At 41.8% G+C, this 18,228-nt stretch overlaps 1 protein-coding gene across 3 annotated transcripts in view; it reads right to left on the reverse strand.

Annotated features, from left to right (window-relative positions):
* The window catches only part of CRADD (CASP2 and RIPK1 domain containing adaptor with death domain), an 82,311-nt gene that overhangs the window by 15,854 nt on the left and 48,229 nt on the right, over positions 1 to 18,228 (reverse strand). Inside the window, exon 3 of one of the 3 annotated variants that reach the window (XR_009725127.1) lies at positions 488 to 712. The exons of 1 other annotated variant lie outside the window; for it this stretch is intronic. Coding sequence is in view for 1 of the 2 variants with exons in the window: in XM_061351290.1 (XP_061207274.1) it covers positions 5,051 to 5,085 (35 nt within the window). In the remaining variant the exon portion in view is untranslated. Of the gene's footprint in view, positions 1 to 487; positions 713 to 5,008; positions 5,086 to 18,228 lie in introns of those variants that run through there. One more of the 3 variants, XM_061351290.1, reaches the window with a different exon arrangement.

The following is an 18,228-nucleotide window of genomic DNA, read 5'->3' on the forward strand; positions in this document are numbered from 1 at the left end:
CATTTGGGAAGGAGGGAGGAAAGCACTGGTGAGCAAGGAGAGGACAAGAGCAGTCAAAAGCCAGGGCAGACTTCCTATGCATGAAGAGTGTGACACACATCAGAGCAGCCAGTAAAGGAGAAGAAAATAGCATGGAGGCTATTGATCTTCCAGTGGTGTTGATGAGCAGGGGTCTGAGCAGGTTTGGGACCCTGCAATCACTGATGAGGATGGTGTGCATGTACACATCACATGCTGCCTCTGTTTCTGCTCAGCAGTCAACCTTGTTTAAGGTGTGCTTTGTCGGAGCAGATGGCAAAGCATGACTGCTGCTGGGTTAAGATTTTGCTGCCAAACCAGCCCCTGGCTGTTTTCTGAAATAAAGACTGCTGCTCTTTTACCAATGCAAAAATAGACATCTCTCCAATTCCCTCTTTTTTTATGTATCACAGGAGAACATACCTAGCCAGGCTACATAACTACCTTAACACAATATTTAATTAACTACCTGCAACAATCTTCCTGCTTTAACTGGCAGCGGAGGGTTGTTGGGGGTTTTAGAGGCTACTCCAGCAAAGCCTCCAAGGGCGTGCTGTGGTCACAAGGCAGCGTGGCTTCCTATGGATATCCCCCCTTCCGACAGTGCGACTGGGATCACTGGCACAGCAAGATGTATTTCAGTGCTACCCTGTCCCAGCAGCAGGGTGTTGGCCTCCTAAAACTCAACAACTACCTACAAAACATGAAGTAAATGGAGTCCAGTGACCATCATTGGCACAAATAAGTTCCATGCAAACCAACACAAATAACAGCTCTTGGAAACATGACAAGTTCTGGGGACAACCAGCCGCCATCCTCTTTCCTCCACAAATCTCAGCATCCTTGTACCTGGAAACAGGAGTGGAAAAAGCACCCAACCACACACATACACAAACAGCTTCTCAGCAGACCACCAGCAATTGTTGATTCAGTGACAGCAGCTGAAACACAGCGACCCTACACCAGCAATAAAGTACTGATGGGTCAGATTTTATAGTGTCAGCCCAAATTCAGTATCACAGAGCATGCACAGGCCAAGCCAGCTGTTCTCCCTAGCTCCAGTGAGCCTTGAGCTGCACTGCCTGGAATTGCTTTCCACATGGAACATCTCATTGAAAGCACTATCTGCCACAGATACTGCAATAGCACTACGCATTTTTGATGTGATAAGCTGAACTTACGAGTAGGAAAGAATTGTTCTGTGAGCTGAAAAGCAAACCAAACAAGAAGTGATAAAGTCTGGAGCTTCAGGCCAAAGACTTTAATATCTGGTGCTGGTCCCATTTCCCAAAACAAAGGATAAGTTTATGCACACTGTAGACATTTTCTGTCTGGAGCAATGCTAATACATTACCTCTTTATTTACACTGTACATGAAGTGTCCTGCACCCCCACCCACTCAATGGCCTGAACCTAGACCCACCCTGTTCTTGTTCTGGGAGGAAATCTAGGTGTGTTGCAGAGCTGATGGATCCTGATATTCTGCAACAACATCAGGCAGAATAGACAACGTGGGTCCTTCCTCCCAAGACTCCAGTGTCTGCCCAGACTGATTTTAATAATGCCTGTGGCAAGGAGAGCGGGGAATGGCAAACAGATCTGGGGCAGGCCTAAAAGCTCAGGATTTCTTGAGTCTCCATCATACACCATGATTGCAAAATCATGCCTCCTGTCTTCCACATACACAGCAAATCTTTCTTCTCCTTTCATCGTGGAGGGTGTGAGATGACTAGGAAACTCCCCCAAGCTTCCCATACTTTGTTTTCTTCTCTCATTTATCATAAAATCATAGAATCAACTAGGCTGGAGAAGACATTTAAGATCATCAAGTCCAACTTTTACCCCAGGACTGCCAAGTCCACCACTAAACCATTTCAGAACCTTACTTCAAAATAAGTTCAGGCCACTGAACATGGTCTGGACTTTTGCTTCATTCTTATTTCTTTATAGGAAATACTTGTTTCAGCATGGAAAGGACCAATGATGGGATAACCATGCAAGTCAACCTATTATGCAATAGAGGGAAAAACTATTTGTGCTGGTACGCTGTGGTTTTCATTCCTCTGAAAGCTGCCTTCCTCCAGGGAATTCCAGTAATTGGACTAATTGAAGTGTGTTTTGACAAGTTACAACAGCCCAGTAAACCCACCTATGAAATTACATCCTGGTAGCATCTTCCAAAGCAAACTGAAATCTTGGTATCACAGCTCATCTGGGAAGCTACTATGCCATAGCTTTCATTTGTTATGAGAACATAGCTTGAATTTTTGTTTGTTGTAGATAACAGGTGGTGTTACACCGGTTGATGTGGCTTAATCTTCCCTGTTTCAGGCTTGTGTACTGAAAGAATGCCTACAGATCATCTTGTGAAACTTCAACCAGAATAAAAACATATAGGCTTAATTTATTCTCATTTCATCTACTTTCTTTCACTTGAGGTCACTCCCTCACAAAGCCATCAGCCTACCCCTAAGGTTGTCTGTCCATCCCCAATAAAGAAAGTAACCAAAGAAAATCAGAAGAAGCTGCCAGTGTAGATGCTGGCCTGTTGGCAAGACAGGAACACTAACAGAGTACAAAAGAACAAGCAATGTTATACTGAGAAAGCCTTCTTACTACCAAAACCAGCTATGCCCATGAGCAGCAGCCACATACCACATGCCAGGCAAAGTATACGGTTTCCATCACTTAGGTCTTCTTGGTTTATTCCATTACTTCACAAGCTTATAGGGTCTCATACTGCCACTTCCTTGCTTGCCACTGCCACAGAGAGAAAATATTGGGCTGGGGAGGAAGCTCTTATAAACAAAGAATTTAGGATTCAGAGAGCAGAAGCTTTAAAATTCTAGAGGTTAGAACATTTTGGAAAGTAAGCCACAAGAGGTATGGATGGACCAAACCCATCCCAGCTCCTGTGCTCAGCTGCAGCCCGGACAAATTAGCACATCTTGGAGATATCTACCAAGAAGACAAAGGAGACAGAAGCAGTAAAAAGGAAGGAAGTCCCAGACTGAAATATTTCACTTTTCCATATTTTTCTTCCTGCATATCCCAGAACAGAAAGCAGACAGATTTTTTGCAGAACTGACCAGGATTTATTAAAGACAGGATATTGATATGAAACATTCATGACCCTCAACTTAGCAGTATTTCTCTTGGATAGGGTAACGAAGCAAATTTATTACATATCAGTGCCAAGAAGCTCATAATAAAAATAGAGATTATAGTTCTCGGATTCGTCAACTCAAACCAGATATATTTGAAAAAACACTCCAGCAGGAAGAATGTAAATCTCTTAAGAAACTTGGGCTACCAAAGCAGCATATGAAATACATATTTTATTCAACAATTGGATACAAAGTAAATCGTTTGATTTAAAACCCCTGAAACACAGGCAGTCTGTGGAGAGATGAGGAGACCCCTTGTCATGTTATTCCAGGTGTGAGGAAGATAGAGATGTATGTTAGACATAAGCAAAGCAAGTAGAGATTTCACTGCATTGCAAGTTGATGATTTTATGACTCCTGAAATAAAATAATAAAGCATGGATAAAGCAAGATATCGAGAAACAACTGCAGCTTCTTGGGAAGCCAGGCTTCAGCAAAGGGTCAGACAGACCACAGCCACAGCAAACCACACAACAATTCTTCCCTGATCATCTGGTCCCCTCTTCCCTTCTGTTTCTGACCTTCAGTTCTTCCTCTACCGGGACATATCTAGTGGAGAATCAGCCAAAGAGGGCCCACTTACTAAACTCCTAATAGTAAGCCTTGAATATTTCATTCTGCTTCTGCCACACTCCCTGTAAAAATGAAAGACCTCTCTTCAAAACATTCCCAGAGCTTGCCTGTGTTGCATCTGCATGATCTGCACAGCTTCAGGAAGACCTAACACGTCAGCATGCTGTTAAAGAAGGAACTCATATGTCCTTAAGTATGACTGAAGGCATCATTACTGCTGAAAATTTCCATCTATCAAAGTGTAACAGACCAACTCTTTAACAGCTCGTCTGTCCGAATTTCCAGAGATACTAGGGAAAAACATTTTGATTTTAGCAATAAGGCTTTCCAGGGTTTCCAATCCCTCACTTCTCCCAGCCCATCCTCAGGAAAAACAAATTTAAAAAGTCCTGCTGAAATCCCAAAAAACCCAAAGCAAAGAAAAATAAAACAAACAAAAAAGTAAGTACCACAGTGTTTTTAATCGCCTTCCAAAATACAACAAACAAACAAAAAAAAAGCATTTAAAATGGCTTTAGTTTCGGGAAGTTACTAATCATGAGATCTCTAGTACATGTCTGTGTTTAACAGAGCATGTAATGGAAAAAAAACAACCCAAAACATTAGTGACCATCCAAGAAAGATTTCATGAAAAACAGGGTGGAAGCGAGTTTGTTTGGATTTAAAGTTTCCCCAGAAGCACCTCTAGTCCAAACGTTACACCACAGGTCAAATGGAGGGGAGCCAGAAATTCACACTTAAATAGCCCTTAAATTCACACACTTAAATAGCCCTTAAAAAGGAAAGTGAAAGTGGCCAGTCCAGTTCCACCTTTTATGATCATGAAATGAAAAATCTGTGATGAAAACCAAATTTGGGCTCTGGTACCATCACTGAATGTCAGTAAATACTGCAATTTATGCATGGTAAGTCCAACAGGAAAATATAGGTCCAGCTTCTAAAATTCTTCCATATTAAGCAATTCAAGCTGGTACTACTGCTTGTAAGTGCACTTACATTAAAATATTTGGAACTCACAGTTGAAAGTGCTACAGACTGTCCTCAGCCCCTGATGCAGCCCTTCCAAGTCACCTCACCAGCTCTGCCACCTGCCACCATGATCATAAAAAGTGCCTGGGGCAACTGTCTTGGTAATACTTCACAGCTGTAAGTGTAGTCTTGCCAGCCTGTTTTACACATTGCAATACTCAACTTTCCTTTAGATTTCCTTCCAATTGAAGAAAAGTTATCTTTTTAATGTTTGGTAGCATTCAGACTTTGTATCCTGGTGCTCATGTGGGTTCATTTGTCCTTTATAACATTTCCCTGGGCCTCAAGGTTGAAGATGCTGAGGGAAGAGAAAAGGATGGTGATGAGCATTATAGCACTGGGAAGCACTCACATCATCCCTAGTAGATTCTCACAGACAACCCCCACAATTCCCCTCAATGCCTCTCAAATTGGGAAGACAGCAAAATGTCTGTAAGGCAATTTTTCTCTCCAGCTCTCTTTGAAAGAGAGACGTGCACCATTAAACAGGAAACCAGAAGGTTAAGCATTAAATTGCCTGAAAGACAGTGCACTTGAGTCCCAAACAAGCTGAACATCTTAGTCTAAGAAAAGGCAATTCCAAACTTCTTGTCAAGCATCATTGAGAAAGAAGTGATCTTACTCAAGGATGAAATGACCAGCAGCCTGAAGCACTGAAGCACTAAATACAAGCTTTGGGAGAAAAGTCTGACACATTCTCAGAGGATGCTGACAAGAGCTTGAAAAGCTTATCTCTCCTGAGGCTCGTGAAGCTGAAGGTAAACCCCCTGAGAAGGCGGGGGAAGTGATACCTATCTACTCGTCATGTCATCTTGTGGGAAAAGCTGTAGCCTCACAGAGTAACAAAGAAGAAAAACTGAGAAAAGACAAGTTCTGTAGTTTGGAATGTGCCCAGAGGGGGAAACCTGTTCCAATACTGCAAGCAGAGCACTTCAGGTTTCAGAAGCAAGCAAGCTCTGTATTTCTTCAGAGAAACAGGCAAACGTAAACGGCACTTCAGGGAAAAGATGCTGATGAAAGGTATTGTGCTGAATGCTTAAAAAGAGAAAACTGCTCCAAACAGTTAAGGGCTCCACAGAGGTCTGAACAAATGAAAAGCAGGAAATGCAAACTTGCAGGATTTCAAAGACTGGATTTCCATGGGACCTTGAGATGTCTTCCTGAGGGCTGAGGCTCCCTCTATGCTGTGGATGGGGTGAGTGAGACTTCTGAGAGCATGATCCACAATAGCTGGCAGACAGAGCAAGAAACAGAGAAATGAGAAATGCCGACCCATACTCCTCTCGATAACATAAGAGCCTAACACAGGATGTATATCTCCATTCATGGTTCTCCACCTAGAATCCTCCTCCAGAGCTGGATAAATCCTTTGTTTCAAAAGTAAGCAATATCGCTGTCTCACAATGAGATCTCAGGACTAGTGCTATCTCTGACCCACTTCACTCAACATGCCTAGTCACCCACAGTTCAATTCTAAGGAGGTTTGAATTCACACCCCTCAGTTCCCAGAAGACTGCTCTAACCTCTTGGTCCCTCCTAGTGAAGCTGTTCTTCTGGCTGCCTCAGGCCACAAAAGCATGAAGCATTCTAGCCTCCTGCCTCGGTGTTCACAACCAGCGGTTGCATGATGGTCTGCAAAAGACTAGTGAAACTCTCAGTCTGAGCTGCAAAAGGAGATGAGTCTTGAGCAGGACACAGGAGAACTTCCTGTCCCAGCACGGCGAGCGGAAGCCAGGGGGGAAATAGGAAAATTGAGTCAATTGAGGAAGGAGTTCTGGCCAGGAATGTCTTTGGTTTTCAAACAGCCTGATTTAGAAAGGGAAAAAAAAAAGGGGGGGGGGGGGCCGGTGTGTTAAAGGCTGTGGTAGAAAAAGCCCAGTCAATCAATTAGTCAGTCATTTCCAGTTCAAATATTTCCATAAGTGCTTGGCAGTGTTTTCTATGTAAGGGATGTCTACTGCTGGTGAAAGATTTCTTAGATGGCTGAGAATTCCCCTTGATGACAAACTCTCCTCAGACAAGCTCCAGTCTGGGCAATTTCCCTTTGGAATCCCTCACAACTTGGTAATTTGCTCAAGCATTCTGAGTCTTCTTAAAAGAAAAGCCAGTTGCCTACCAGTTGCATTTCCAAACCTGATACACTGACAGAGACAATGCTGAAGTGTAGGAAAATTCCTAAATTTAAGACACTGGGAGCATACTGTGTACCTGAACTGAAAAATCTACTGTCACAGAAAACATTCACACAAATCCTTGATAGGTCCCAAACAGGCCTGCAAACAAGCTGTGTTTAAGAATAATTTTGTCTGTTACTGAAATTCAGCCTTACCTGAATTATAGCTTAGCAGCTGAAAGCTGGCAGTTCTTACACAGAAAAGTATACAGCTGTAATAAAGTGAAATACTGCGATATTATCTATTCTGATAACCTAAACTGCCCCTGATGTTCTAAAACCTAAATAATGTGAGATTTGGCCATGGTTTCAATTGAGGCTTTTTTTCTTATAGAAAATATTGTGAGCTTTCAGTCAGCCATGTGAGCTCGGTACAGATTTACAACATAAGGAGTTTGTGATCTGGCTCTGCAAGCAGGCAGCAGTATGGTCCACTTATTAAAGCTATTAAAGCATATATATGAACATCTCCGAAGTTCTGCCATCTTCTGCTCTGCTGCTGAAAGGCTATGTCCTTTGAGATCACATGCTATACTTTGTGTGTCCATCAAACTGGCCTTGCAGGTTTGCTGAAAAACCTGAAGACTTTACCAGGAAACCAGAAGCTATTCTCCCCAGTCCACATCTTCCCTCTGATTCTTCATCACAGCCAGCCAGGTGCCTTACAAGTCAAACGATGCACATATGAACACAACACGCCCAAGTCCAAACTGGAGCGCAGGGCACAGCCAAACTCTGATTATTAATCCTAAATCAGACCATACTCCAACAAAGGGATGCAGAGGCCAGCCAGCACACAAGTAGGATTATGAATACTAATGAGACGAAGGCAAATTTTAATTATGGTGCATGATGGTGACACTTATGTACCATAAATGTGCCCATCATGCAACAATATCTAAAAACACCTACTCATTTATTCCCAAACTTCAAAAATTGCTTACAGTGCCCATAATGGAGGATCTGCAATCACAGCATTTGGTGGCTTTGTGTTATTTTTCTGTATTGGTTATGCCTGCAAATCACATACGAGGGTAGATGATAAATATCCTCATTCTGGAGAATGCTCTAATGCTTTCTTATAAAGGTCTAAATGATGCAGTTTCTCTTTCTTTTTTTTTTCTTGTTGCTGTTGAGGGTATTTTTCCCCACTTTGAAATGGGAAGTGAAGTGCTTATCAGCTGCCGAGTACTACTTTAATATTACCCATGCAACAACTACCACTGCGATAACCTTCATTATATTAAATTACATGCTATCCTTCCTCAGCTCAGTGTGAAGACTAGCTGAAGAATAAACCCAGGAAAAAACAACCCACTGAAAAGCCATTGTACAGTACTGTACCTACGCAACAAAGGTGAATATACTTCCTGTAGGGAAACTAAGTATCACATAAGAACTGCCTGTCTTCATTTGAAATCTTGAATAAAACCTAAGTGAAGTCCCCTCTACTATTTCAATGTTGATTTCACTGCAATGATGCGGTGCTGTTGCTGAAAATGCATATATGTTACTGCGTAATTCAAGAGTGTTGCAATACACAGTCATGAGGAGTTAAATAGTGAAGAAAATTTTGTTTTCAGCACTTTCTTAATTTTTAATAACTCTTAGCAACTCAAATATTCTCATGAGGTCTCTTTCAATACAGAGCAGAGGTTTATCTATTCCATTACTTTCTCTGAATAACCAGCACTAGTTTGTTTCGTTCTATTCCCTTCTCAGGATATATCTATACTTGCTGGCTTTTAACAGACATATTTATCTACTGACATTCTGAGGTTTTAAAGTGAAATTTATTCTCAAAAGTGGCTTATCAAAATGACATTAAAATTCTGCACTCTTTATGTCCCAGTGACTTCCAGATAAAATGAACTCCATTTACAAAGTATAGTCTTGGGGCAGTATTTTGGTGAAGTCTTTTCTTAACTCTCAGCCTTACTGACTGCACAGGAGGTGAAAAATTAGCCACACTCTTCCTTTCTGCCATTAACACTAGTGGTAAGAACTATGCAGGACAAGACGTGCATTCAAGAGAATAAGACAGTGTGAGTAAAGACAGAATGTAAAAACTCAAGAGTTAATACGGTGACAGTGAATAGAAAACAGTTCACAACTATGCAAAAAAAATCATCCTTCTGAAAAGAAGAAACAAAAAAGGAACTAGCGTTTCAAGATAGTGTGGGCAAGGCAAGTTCCTTGTTGATGGATAAGTCTGTAGCAAGGCCGTGAGCAATCACAGCACCATGACCAGAGGCAGAGAAAGGCTGTACAACAGAGGAATGGACTGAATGGAAAGGCAAACTGTTCTGCTAGAGGATCTGCAGCCCCAGAGCACAGCTTGAATACTGAATGACCGACCTCCTCCATGTCCTTGGACAGAGAAGGTCAGGTGCAAGCTCCCCAACAGGAGCTTTGTCCATGGCATCATCATGCCACATACTGGTGCCATGCTGCCTGAGCCTTGGGCTTGGATTATCTATCTAGTTATAACTTCATGAAATCCTGGCGAAATTGGACCAGTAATAATGATCATAGATAGATCCAATATTTTTGCTGGAAAGAATGTGGAACTGCTTATGCTCTTTGACATGTATTTATGCTGTGAAGCAATCACCAGCTGCTTAAGTCTCAATAGAGAGTGGTTATTGCCAACTCTATCTCAGCCAGTTTGGATCTCTGAAAGTGGTCATGGCTTTCTCTCTTCTGCCTTTAGAAATCTTGTTGGAAATTGGGGGAACAGATTGAGAAAGAAAAGGAGACCACAAGCAACAGACAAGGATTAGTGTCCCTGAACTCATGCTCCTGGAATTAAAATATTGCTATTGTTAACACTTTTGGCAGCAATGAGATCCATCACGAGAAGCCCCCCTGGTGTTTACCAGCTATCAGCTTCTCATGAATTGCCCTCCTACTCTGCAAGTTCACAGATTTATTTTTACTTTCTGAAAACGACAAGTTAACAGAGATATTCCACCCTAAGCGCATAATCTGGAGAGTTTGAGAGCTCCTGTATTTCCAGAGAAACAATGGATGGGCATCTACTTGATTTTCTTGTCAAGCATCACAGAGATAATGTCCATTAGGGTCTGCACTGTGGATTTTTGATAAAAGTGAGAATACAGTACCATATTCATGGTTCAGAGTTCCAAAGCATTCATAGGATGTGATGTTTTCTAAATTCCGTATCTGAAACTACCTGTTCAACTAGGCTTCCCAAAAGTATTCTGGAAACATCAATGATCAAACCCTCTACTGGGGGGCTGGTGAGCTAAGAAGGAAAACCTGCTGTGGGAGTTTAACTCAGCTGTCACCCGGGAGGACACGAACCAGCACAAAACCTTTTCTGTGTATTTGATGTTAAAATAAGGAACAGGCACATGGAAGCCAGGGCTTTAAGAAACAGACAATGTCTACCAAACAGCAGCACATTCATGAACATGAAGGTACCTTTCAGCACAACAAAGTGTATTTAGATTGTCACAACTGAATTTTATTTCAGGCCATGGAGCGCTAACAAGAATACTTTGTAATCTTTCTGCTTATCATAGCTTCTATAAAATTTGTCATCATTGGTTGCATCAGAGATGACATTATTGCATTTTTTTAGGACGCAGCACAAAACCGAAGAAGTTACCATATTCTACGCTATTTGCAGTTTCTTTTATTTCCTCTCAGGCAGAATTTCCAGTTACTATGTTGTAAGACAGTAGGAATTTAACTGTACTACATGTGAAACCATCTTGAGGGATCATACACCAAAGTGTACTGTGGAGAAGTTGATTAGTACTTTATTTATTTGCAACATCCAAAAATAAGCAGACAAAAGGAGAAAGGAGGATAAACTTTAATCACCAAACAAATCTAGAAAGGATAAATTTGAAGTCTCTTAAAAATAATTGGTTAGATACATTTCAAGGTCCATCTTACTATTACAGAAAGAAAAGGGGAGCTGTAATAGGAACACATTAGCTTTAATCTTCCATACTGTCATTGGAAAGACAAGCAGGCATGCAGAATATGAGTGACCCTGACAAACAGTACCATTAAAAAAAACCTTTCCCAAGTTGACACATACCTAGCTCAGGATGGGATACAGACACATACTTAAAACAATTTGGCCTCTGCCTTCTAAAGGGGCACACATTATGCACTGAACCTATCTTTATGCAACCTACATGCTACTGATGCTAACCGGCCTTAATACACATGAAGCTTGCCACAGACTGGCACATACAAATGCACCTTGGATAAAATCTTGGCGTATCTGAAGGGTCCTGTGATCATAGAATAATCTAGATTGGAAGGGACTCCAGTCCAACCTTCTACTCCTAGCAAGATGAGCTGTGAGATCAATCAGGACTTTATCCACATGAGTCTTGAAAACCTCCAAACATGGAGACTGCACAGCCTCTCTGAGCAACCAATGCTTGACCATCCTGGTGGAGAAAAAGTTTCTCCCAACATCCAGTCTGAACCCCTCTTGCTTTAACTTACGCCTCTTGACTCTTACCCTACCACTGCGTGTCACCATGAACAGCCTGGCTCCCTCTCCTTCATCACTCCCATATAAGCACTGAGGGGCAACTATCAGGTCCCTCTGAAGCCATCTTTTCTGCAGGCTGAACCAGCCCTGGTCCCCCAGCCTCTCCTCACATGGCAGGTGCTCCTACCCCCAGCCCACCTTGGTGGGCCTCTGCTGAACTCATAAAGTTTATCAATGTCCTTCCTTGTGCTCATGGGGCAAAAACTAGCTGCAATATCTAAATGTATCTTGATGAGTGCTGAGGGAGATACAATCAATTCCCTTGATCGACTGGCTCTGCTCCCTTTTTGTGCCCAGAAAGCTGTTGACCTTCTCTGCTGCCAGGGCACAGTGGTGGCTCATGATTGCTTGCTGTCTCACATCCCTATGTTTACTTTCAGCACAGCTGCTCCCCACAGCCAGACCCCAGCCTGTATTGCTTCTTTCCCAGGTGCAGGACTTCACATTTGTCCCTATTGAATTTAAGGTCCCTGTTGGCCCATTTCTTCAGGCTGTCTGAAAACCTTGTGCTTTAGCATACTGACTGGTTCGCCCAGTTCAAGGCCTTCTGTAAACCTGGTGAACCTTTGCCTCCACCCACTGATGTTAAACAGGCCATGTCCCAGCACAGACCTGTGCTACTCCACATGTCACAGGCTTCCAGGTTGGATACAACCCGTTAACCTCTAAAAGAGACCATTCCAACCTCATAACACCACACAACAACATGAGATTGAAAAACAGTGTGTTTTCATCACAGCAATATCCCAAACTGCTTTATGGGCTACAGTAAGTTTCAAAGGGTCATAAAAAAGTATGTTCTTTTCTTATTTGAAACTGTGTATGAGATCACTAAAAAGCCACCATCTGTGCAGAGGATATATAATCTTCTTGAAAAGATTATTTGTCTTCATACTTCCCATTTGGTAATAATTTTTTTATATTTAGCATATGTCAGCATATGTCAGCAACACTTGCTGAAAACAAAGGAACAGAAAGACAGATGCAAGCCATCTTTGAGCACAGGCGCTTACCACACATACCTTAACAGGTTGCTTATAAGAAAAGAAAGAAGTAGCTTCTTTCCTCACCCTACAAGTTGCCAAAATCACAAAGGATGTTCTACAGGCCGAAGTAAAACTGGGCTCAAAACAGATTAGACAAATTCAGATGACGAACAGTCTCCAGTGACTACAAAACACAGTGATCCAAATGCAGCCTTTGAATACACTGAGGACCAACCTATATATCTCTATCAGTATATCCTACCAGGCTCTTTCAGAAAAGCGACACCATGCTAGGTAGGTTCTTTTTCCAAGCCAGTCCACAGCTTCTAACTGGTCTAACAAAGAGAAAGGATCAAAAATAGTCTCCCACAAAATAACCCAAACAAACAATCAAAATACCAAACTTTCCACCAACTGCCTCAGAGTCTTCCCTTAAGCTTTAGCAGAAAGATCCTACCATTTATCTCAGCTCTCATAGTACTCCAGGTTAGTGCTAAATACCCCTACAGGGTTATCATGTGATATTAGGCACTGTGACTCAAGAAACTAATCAATCCAGAGATCCAAGTCCAGATCATCTGAGTATCTGAAGTAACTATTAAGAACACTTCCAGAACTTCTAGAAATGGGTATCTCTCTTAATAAGTTAACATGGCACATCCCTGGCAGTGTTCAAGGCTAGACTGGATGGGGCTTTGAGCAACCCGGTCTAGTGGAAGATGTCCCTGCCCATGGCACAGGGATAGGAACTACATGGGCTTTAAGGTCCCTTCCAACCCAAACCACTCTATGATTCTATGGTTCTGTGTTATGTCAGCATCTTCTAACAGACATTATCCATTCCTCTAGGAGCTGCTAACTGGGAGACAAAATCTGTCACAAAATCAGAAAATCTTCTTCCAACTTTGTCCCCAAAATTCTCCTTTGCTGTGCTGTCTACAAAATTCAGCAATATTCAGAGCATGGAGGTGCTGAGTTCAGTGCATACCACCTTGCTGACAGATATCACTTTATAATGAACTGTGGACTATGGTGGTTGGTTGGTTTGCTAAGTAATTGCAGTGGTGTAAATCAGGGCTGGGATTTTTGAGAGGCCCAGCTGATTAACATCTCTGTTGCCCAGACTAAAAGGCAAATAATTTGTTTTTCCATAATTCAGAAGAAGGAATTGTTTCCTACTTATTAGGTAAGAGGCAATGAAACGTGTGATGTGCCAACTGGTCAGCTTGGAATGCATTGAGAAGGTGGGGAAGATAATGTGATATGGGATGATAAAGTATTTACATATGAAATTATGAAATAAAAAGTTTCAATTAGGTATTTGTATATTATATTCAAACTTGAAAAGCAAGATAAATGTCATAAAAGCAGCATTTATATAATAAAAATAAAATCTGATGGCTTTATTTATATGATCTATAAAAGGCTTCCTCCAAAATGGTGATTCTACCTCTATCTCAACAGAATAAGATGACCAAAATGTAAGCATGAGAGTGATCTTAAAGTGCTGGTGGAGTTGCGCATTTTAAGAGTACCTCTTTGATTTTAGTAATAAAGAATGTTTCTGCTTACACAAACTAATAACTTTCCTTTAAGTATCAAATGATTTATTCTGTGCTATGACAATTCATGTCAAGTACGACTTGCGCAGTATCCATCTGCAAACTGAAGATGAGGTTTTGCATTTGAATAATGGTCCCTGGTTAGTCCCTAATCCTGTAATAAAAGGCACACAATGAAAATAACAACAAAACCACACCACTTAAAGCAGTGTTTCACAGTAAAAAAATAAAGCTCACAACAAATATCAATTTCCTAACAATGTGTTGCTTCCTATCATCTTTTCAGCCTTACACAGAGGGCTCAGAGCTGTTCCTGTGTTCTGAACACAGATTCCCAGGAATTATAATGGACCTATTTCGGAAATGAACTGTAAACGCTGGTTTTATTTTTAGGCAAGCATATAAACAACTTTTTCATAGTCGGAGATAACAGCAGGTAATCTGCTTGGAAATTAATGTCTGAGATTTCTAGGGAAGACTAGTGGAGTTCAGTGGGAGCTGAACCCCAATGCACTGACATGCATTTGGAAGTCTCAGACTTGGTTCACAAGAGTCTGTTATTTCTGATTCATGGGACTACAGATACAACTCAGCACAACGTTCAACACTGAATATCACCGCCACTGTGATTTCATTGGAAGAATTGTAAGTGGTGAGAGAACTGTGACCTAGCTACAGGGGTCTGAGTGCATTTTCTTTTTTATAAGAAAATAATTCCACTAAACTATATGGGTTTCTTAATTGCTCCACACATTATTAATTCATAGCTAACTCATCTTCAAGGCTTTACACATGCCCAGGATCACCAGAAAAAACATGTTGTATTTGTTGTACCTTCCATCTGAGGATTAGAGGGCACCCTATCTACACAATGCCTTTGTGAATCAGCCAAATGTGTTCTCCATTTTATAAATGGACATGTTGAGCTACAGCACTATTGCTCCTTGCCCATCCTTGCCTTGCATTATTTTTCCAGAAAAGTCTGGCTGAGTTCAACAGAAGTTATGAGGTTCACAGAATTACTGTGCAGAATACGTGAGCTATAATATGGCAGGGAAGGCTAAACAGTGCCTTGAAACTCCCCGCTTCCCCTGCCAATCTCACCCTTAAAATTGCATTGACAAGATCTTTATCTTTTAGCTTTCCTTCCTAGGTTTTAACAGGAGGACTGTTTTCTACCTCCTAAGTGGAGTTTTGGGGTTCTTCATCTCCATTCCTATATGGTAACACTATGCCAGGGATGAGAACTTTCCTGGAGCCTTTGGTACAAGTTTATTTCAGATTTTCCAGTCTTCAAAGTTTGACTGTGGGTAGATCACCTTGTGTTTCTAAATGATCTGCCCTCTTCAACATTTTCTGTGTATCTAATCCCAGACTTCAGGCAGACACTATACAAGTGTGAATTTCAAGGGCCGGTGCTGGAGTGATTTTGCAGTGATACAGCTAGGTTCCCACATACTGGGAGTGTGATCTGAGCGCAGGTTACCACCACCAGAATACTCCCTATGGTGACAATCCAGGAGAAGACACAAAGTGGTCTACAGGCCGGGGATTTGTATGTCTTAGCAGAAGTAGGTATTACTCACAATCTTCCCAGAGACATGCTACCTTTCACCCCATCTCATGATGGGTGCTACAGCAACAGAGAGCAGCAGGCTTTTTGAGGGGCCATGTGTGACGTAGGGTTAGATGCTGAACCTCCTGGTCCCATCTAACCTTTTGAATTCTCACAGGCCATTTTAGTTCAGATCGTTGCTCTTGTACTAGAATCATATAATTATAGAATGATCTGGGTTGGAAAGGGCCTTAAGATCATCTAGTTCCAACCCTGCCATGGGCAGGGATACCTCACACTAGACCAGGTTGCCCAAGGCTCTGTCCAACCTGGCCTTGAACACTGCCACGGGTGGAGCATTTATCATGTTCTGGGCAGGCTGTTCCAGTGCCTCCTGGAACCTGCCTGCAGTACCACCTGCACAGTAAAGAACTTCCTTATATCTAAGCCGAACTTCCCCTCTTTAAGTCTGAACCCGTTACCCCTTGTACTATCACTACAGTCCCTAATGAAGAGTCCATCCCCAGCATCCCTATAGGCCCCCTTCAGATACTGGAAGGCTGCTATGAGGTCTCCACGCAGCCTTCTCTTCTCCAGGCTGAATAGCTCCAACTTTCTCAGCCTGTCTTCATATGGGAGGTGCTCCAGGCCTCTGATCATCCTAGCCGCTCTTCTCTGGATTTGCTCCAGCAGCTCTGTTGTCCTTCTTATGTTCAGGACACCAGGTTCAACTGTGTTTGAATAGAGGACAAATTTATGTATGGCTACAGTGCTTTTTCCAGAAAATCTTTTAGTCTTTACTTAAAAAAATGTTTGTCAACCAGTATTTTCCTCCAAAGGTTAGCACCTCTCATTAAAAATATGAACCCTGTATCTAATTTGAAAATTTTTCCTCAGCTTCCAGCCACTGATTCCTATTACGCCTTCTGTTCCAGTTAAAGTGACCTTTTAGTAACCCCCTATTTATCATCAAGTATTTTCTCCCCATGAAAGTACTTGCATGTTACAAATGACCAACGCTCTAATTTCATTTTAACAAAAGACCTCAAACTGTTAAGTTTAACTCTGTCCTTAAGTAATTGGAGGTCATGTAAAAACATATCTTGTTTTCCCTCATTTCTTCATTCTCTTAATTAGAGCCAAATGTTAGAAATATCCTTAGAAAGACAGAAATAGGCAAGACATCCCTGCTTGGCCTAGTTATACAGCATGACTCAACAGTGGCCGCTGAGTTGCAACACATTAAAACTTAGGGGAAAAAAAAAGAAACAGAAAAAGCACTACTTATGCAGGCAGTAAGCCAAAGTTACTCCCTGTAAATCTAGTATAGTATTGAACACTTATAAATTATTAACTAGCACAGAAGTGAAAAAGTTAAACAAGAGAAAAAAAAACATACCGAAGACTCCAACTGGAACAGCAAAACAGTAAACAAAATTGCTAACTCCAGATTTCACTCTGATCTAGCTTACAGGATCAAAAATATTCAGTCACATTTGAAAAGCTGTAATATTGCAGTGTTATGTGGCCTTCTTCCCTCTAAAGCCTAAAGAGCTCATAAATTATTATTACTAACTTGCTTCATCCAAAGTTCAAGAATAATTTTTGCAATGATTTTATGTCTTCTTTACAACCACAATAATATTAATAATAACTTGAAAAGTTTTACTGATTATTTGTTAAATTAAATTAAAATACATTTGTCCACCTCAAAAGTAGCCAGCTTCAGTCTTAAAACTGCATCTCAATTTCACAATGTGTTGAGATTTCAACAGCTACCTAGTAAATTCAGTAACTGAGAAAGTAATCCAAATGGGTATTAGCTGTTGCTTTTATCCTCAATCATTTCATGGCAACCTGATAGCCTTATACAATGAGATGACTGCTTGGTGAAAAAGGGAAAGCAGATGATGTTATCTTGGCTTCAGTAATAAAGTCAAGTAAATAACTGACTTATCTTGATTTCAGTAATGCCTTTGTCACCTGTAACATCCTAGTAGATAAGTAGATAAGTCTACTAGGTTCAACCTAGTTAAGTGGACAGTGAGGTTGACTGGCACAAGCTCTTTGGGCTGCAGTTAGTGGCATAAAGTCTTTAAGCTAAAGGCAAGTCACTAGAGGTGTACCCAGCAGAAGATACTGAGGCCAGGACTGGGAGCAGCCTGACAACAGGGTCTTGCTGCCATCCAGAGCTACCTGGACACGGTGGAGAAATGGGCCATCAGGAACCACATGCAGCAAAACAAAGGGAAATGCCAAGTCCTGCGCCTGGGCAGGAATAACCCCAGGCACCAGTACAGGCTAGGAAGCAGCTCCTGAGAGAAGGGCCTTGCTGTCTTACAGAACAAGCTGGCCATGAACCAGCAATGCACCCCTGCAGCAGAACAGGCCAGCAGCCTCTGGGACCGCAGTACAGAGAACGCTGACAGCAAGTAGAGGGAGGTGATCCCCCTACTCAGCCCCGGTGAGACAGCTGCAGGGCTGGGTCCAGTGCTGAGCTCCTCGGAAAGACATGCACACAGACATGTGGGACCAAGTCCACCAAAGGGCCAGGAAGGTGATGAACAGGCTTGGAACATCTGACCTCTGACAAAGGCTGAGGGAGATGGGGGTGTTCAGCCT

Source organism: Neopsephotus bourkii, unplaced genomic scaffold (assembly GCF_033783945.1).
Source record: "Neopsephotus bourkii isolate Nb327-2 ecotype Australia unplaced genomic scaffold, CSIRO-AGI_Nbou_v1 NB_567, whole genome shotgun sequence".
NCBI classification, from domain to species: Eukaryota; Metazoa; Chordata; class Aves; order Psittaciformes; family Psittacidae; genus Neopsephotus; species Neopsephotus bourkii.